Here is a 5,000-nt window from a genome sequence, read left to right on the forward strand (position 1 = left end):
TTTGCTTGTGCTGGCATAAATAGGAATTTCAGTGACCAAGTCGATTATTTGACAGATGAAAGGCAAACACATATTAATATACCTTTAACACACACACACACACACATACAAGTTTTGCAGGACTCTACCAGTCCATCTCCCTGGGCGTGTGTGTGTGTGTGTGTGTGTGTGTGTGTGTGTGTGTGTGTGTGTGTGTGTGTGTGTGTGAATGCAAGGTAGGAAGAAAGTGAGCAAGTGAGCTAGATGGGAAAGAAGGGTCAGTCGGCAGTAATGGAGGTCAGCGCTTGGGGAGATGAGAGCAAAACCAAAACACACACACACACCTTTTCACGTCTATCCGTACATACACACACGCACACACACACACACACACACACACACCGGTCCTCGTAATGTTTGCCCTGAGAGTAAAAAGCGAGAGCGAGAGTTTAGCCCGACACAGTTTATGACTTCTGGGTCTTGTGGGATCACAGAGTCGGAGTAAAAGCTCTCTCTTCCTTCTTCTCTGTCTGTTACACACTCACACACGCCTCCTTCCCCTTTCACTTCCCATTGATCCTGGGGTGCAGGGTGCAGCCGGGTGTCAGGGTAGCTGCTGCTGCTGTGTGTGTATGTGGGGGGGGGGGGCGGGGGGGGCAGCAGGTGGTTTTATGAAGTGGAGATGTAGTGCCACCACTTTGGGCCGGCAGCCTCTGCTTAAATCAGGCAGCTGATGGTGCCAAAAGCCTCTCTGTGGCCTCTGCCCCTCCCCCCTCCTGTTTGGAATTAATCTACTGGCACCCTCTGCACCTCACACCGCCACCAATCTGCCTCTAAGCTCATTCCTTAGCACCTAAATTTAAAAAGGCACCTCATCTATCTATCAGCACCCCTGGGGGGGCCAAGCCTGGGTCCATATACTGTACCTCCTCCTCTTCCTCCCTCCACCGCTGTGAGAGGAGGCCACACACGTGTCTGTGTGTGTGTGTTCTTGAGTATGTGAGCGTGAATGTTTTTCGAGAGCTGCCAAGAGAACGTGTGTCTGCATGTGTGAGTGTGTGTGTGTGAATGGGGGGGGGGTGGGGCAATAAGAGCCTAGGAGACTGAGTGAAGTGGGGTGTTTTTAAGCAATGACTGAGTGCGCGGCTTCTGCCTCAGTCTGTAATGCACACGCGCCAGGCGGTGAGCACGAGCCTCGCCATCATAACACTTCACCGCCGCCGCCGCACATCCTTCTGGTTTTTTTCTGCTCCGCAATAACAATTATCCTGACGCCGTGCCCCAACTGTTGAAACCTCTACATCCATCTGCTGCAGACAGGGAGAAGTGAGAGGGGGGGGGGGGGGGGGGGGGGAGGGAAGGGGCGAGCCGGGAAAGGAATGGAGAGAGAGATTAATCAAAAAAGTCGCTCGCCGCATCCGTTTGGCGTTCACATCTACGTGTTTCTACATATGTTGGAATATAGATGAAAACGCTGCTGTGTGTAATTCCCACAAGTCAGCTTTGAATACAGTTTCTGCAGGATTAACACAATTTACTCACACAGCTGGTAAACTCCATTAGCAGCTGCCGTGGATAAAGATATACGGTAGTAATCATAATGTGAGGCCTAATGTATGCATCAAGTTCCAGCTTGGGGAGAAAATCTTTGCAATATAATGCAGAGGAATCCAAGCATGACAACATCATCACTCAACCACTATCTGATTTTGTTTTGTTTTGTTTTGTTTTGTTTTGTTTTGTTTTGTTTTGTTTTGTTTTGTTTTGTTCATTTCATTTCATTTCATTTCATTTTATCTTATCTTATCTTATCTTATCTTATCTTATCTTATCTTATCTTATCTTATCTTATCTTATCTTATTTTATTTTATTTTATTTTATTTTATTTTATTTTATTATTTTGTTTTACTTTATACTATATTTTTTGTTTTATTTTATCTTATTTTGTTTTATTTTATTTTATTTTTTTGTTTTACTTTATTCTATATTTTATGTTTTATTTTATTTTATTTTATTTTATTTTATTTTATTTTATTTTATTTTATTTTATTTTATTATTTTGTTTTACTTTATACTATATTTTTTGTTTTATTTTATCTTATTTTATTTTATTTTATTTTTTTGTTTTACTTTATTCTATATTTTATGTTTTATTTTATTTTATTTTATTTTATTTTATTTTATTTTATTTTATTTTATTTTATTTTATTCGTGTTTTTTATTTATAATTGTTATTCATTTAGCGTGTATCTGTCTCCTTCTCACCCTGCCGCTCGCGTCTCCATCTTCCTCCACAGAGATGCGATCACACACACAGCGTCCTGGGAGCGTTCACATCTTGATTCGGGGCTCCCAGATAATGTGGGCCTTTACTTCTAAAACCCAACATTCTGATGTAAAATCTCTGCTGCTCTCTTTATTTGCTGCTCTTTTTCTAAGACTCTATCTGCCAGCTTATTCCTGTGAATAATCCTCTGGCATGAAGAGAGGGATCTGTTTCTCATTTGCCGGCAGCAGCCAGACTGGTTTGTTTTGGAATAAATAGAAGAAGGAATCAGATTGTTACAATGAGCCGCGATAGCACGGAGATGACGGTGAAGAATAATACTCCGTCCGTCTCCAAACACACGCCGGGTATTGTAACAGGATCTGTTATTGCGACAGACGGAGACGCGGTGACATTTGATAGCTGCTCCGTTTTAATACCTGAGCCTCTAATCTCCTCAGAAGTCATCTCACATCATCTTCTTTGTTTGCTTAAAAGCAGAGCCAAGTTTTTCCAAGTCATGTGACATTTAACACACTAGTTTCCATATTAGAGATGTATGTTGGCGTTAGCTCGGAGCGGAACGCTGACCCAGCTCCTCTAAGTGTCCGTCCTCTCCGCTCTCACCTAGGAGGCCCTGATCATGGCCAGCATGGAGCATCCCCACCTGGTGCGTCTGCTGGGCGTCTGCCTCAGCCCCACCATCCAGCTGGTCACGCAGCTCATGCCCCACGGCTGTCTCCTCGACTACGTGCACGAGCACAAGGACAACATCGGGTCGCAGCTGCTCCTCAACTGGTGTGTCCAGATCGCTAAGGTAAGCCGCCGGGCGCTGTGGGTCTTCTGTGCGCGTGTGTGTGTGTGTGTGTGTGTGTGTGTGTGTGTGTGTGTGTGTGTGTGTGTGTGTGTGTGTGTGTGAGAGAGACCATACGCGGGGGGGGGGGGGCTTCCTGGGTGTGTGTTTGTATTGACATTGTGGTGTTAATCTCTACCAGTTCGCCTGCGTTTACCCTAATTATCCTCGCTGCTTGACTCAACAAAAGCGCTGTGATGATAGTCGCAGCCGCGGACGGCGACACAATAAGCCACCGACACTGCAGAAAATGGAGCAGACAGGCTTAGTTTGGCTCCGGCTCCATCAGCAGCACAGAATCCGTTTTTTTCTTCCCGTGAAGCGCGCCACTATGCAAACAAATTAACAAATTAACCACAATGTGACCCAGCCGTTTGGATTCGTCGCTGTTCAAACAAAATCTTCCCCTTTAAAACGAAGGAAGCAGCAGACGCGGGGCTCGAGATGTTCTGTGTACTTTTGCTTACCCAAAGAGCATTTGTGTTTTGTTTGCACATGGAGCTGATGAAGCCCGACTGTTTGATGGTGTAACTGCTGGGTGAGATTTAACTTGTGTGAATTATAACTGCAGGATGGCAGTAGGGTGCTCTGCTGTTATTACATGCTGTGTAGGCAGACATCTGCTGCTGCTCCTCTTCCTCCTCCCCTCCTCCCCTGCGCTCTGAAAGCCCCGACAAAATCATCTGACAAAAGCCGGAATTATTACCAACACCGATCAGCCTGATAGGATTCCTTGACAAGAAAACAACTGTTAGGAGTTTGGCACTTTAGTTTGATGTGAGAATGTTGCGCTTTGACACCAGCAAAGAGACAATTTCCACTTCCATCTGCAGGTTTGTTTCCCCGTGTAGCTGTGTGTGAGTAAACCCCCGTCCATGCTTCATCTTTTTTTTCTGGCGAGCTCACCTGTCCATCAAAGTTTGGTAAGTTTTTGACATAGACGGAAACAAAACGTCCTTGGCAGAGGTATTATAAAATACAACGAGGTTTCAACACAGAGAGTTAGCTCCACTTTGGTGTTGTGAGCTTCTGTGTCCATTATTTTGTGAATCAAGCCTTTCCTCATAAAGTTAGAGAGATTTCTAAAGGTGCTAATTCATTCACAAAAACATGAGGCAGTTATCGGTCACACCTCATCTTCTGAACGATCATGTTGAGCTGTGATGCGACGGGGGGGGGGGGGGGGGGGGGGGGGAACCAGGAGCCTCCACGCCGCAGGCATCATGTGCTTCTCCTTCCTGCTTGACCCTTCGAAACAACGTTTTGATAAGTGCCGTCACCTTTGAGCGTTCAGATCTGAGGGAATAGAACGGAGGCATGGCGGCTTGAGGCAGTAGACGACCTCTCGCTGCTCCTGATGCAGAGTCAGTGTGTGTGTGTGTGTGTGTGTGTGTGTGTGTGTGTGTGTGTGTGTGTGTGTGTGTGTGTGTGCTAGCTCTTAGGCACAGCCCCTTTTTTTCCCCCTCCCAGTGACGGATGATTCCCAGGGGCAGGACTGGGGTCTGATTCTCCTAATTGGGTTTGATTCCTCCTGTGGCGGCGACAGCGGGGGGGAAGCGGAGGGTCAATTTGGCCGTTGCAACTGTAAGCGAGGAAGAGCAAAGGAACAGCTCACCCCGCCACCTCGGCGACACACAGATCAGATGGGAGACGGCGCCTCACCGATCGCACTATGAGCTGTTATTTGTTTTCAGTTAGCGATGGATCGATCGGCGGGAATCAATAAGCTACCTCGTGTTCCTATTAGCCGTAGAATGACCTGTCCGTTCCATTCTTGTTCGCATTTGTGTCAATTATAAGTGAAAACTATCCTAATGGTAGTTAGACCCCCGCGCCCCCGGGGGCCTGAAGCCAGGAGACGCTGTGTAGATTGATCTGTCACACAGCAGCAGATGACATCA

The 5,000-nt window shown here is 46.2% G+C and overlaps 1 protein-coding gene across 1 annotated transcript in view; it reads left to right on the top strand.

Annotated features, from left to right (window-relative positions):
* LOC143015708 (receptor tyrosine-protein kinase erbB-4-like) overlaps positions 1 to 5,000 on the top strand; it is a 162,281-nt gene that overhangs the window by 136,541 nt on the left and 20,740 nt on the right. The window contains exon 20 of the mRNA XM_076169763.1: positions 2,878 to 3,063. Within this exon, the coding sequence (XP_076025878.1) occupies positions 2,878 to 3,063 (186 nt within the window). The remainder of the gene's footprint in view (positions 1 to 2,877; positions 3,064 to 5,000) is intronic.

This window comes from Genypterus blacodes, unplaced genomic scaffold (genome assembly GCF_046128005.1).
Source record: "Genypterus blacodes isolate CSIRO-AG114 ecotype Tasmania unplaced genomic scaffold, CSIRO-AGI_Gbla_v1 ptg000212l_1, whole genome shotgun sequence".
In the NCBI taxonomy this organism is placed as follows: domain Eukaryota; kingdom Metazoa; phylum Chordata; class Actinopteri; order Ophidiiformes; family Ophidiidae; genus Genypterus; species Genypterus blacodes.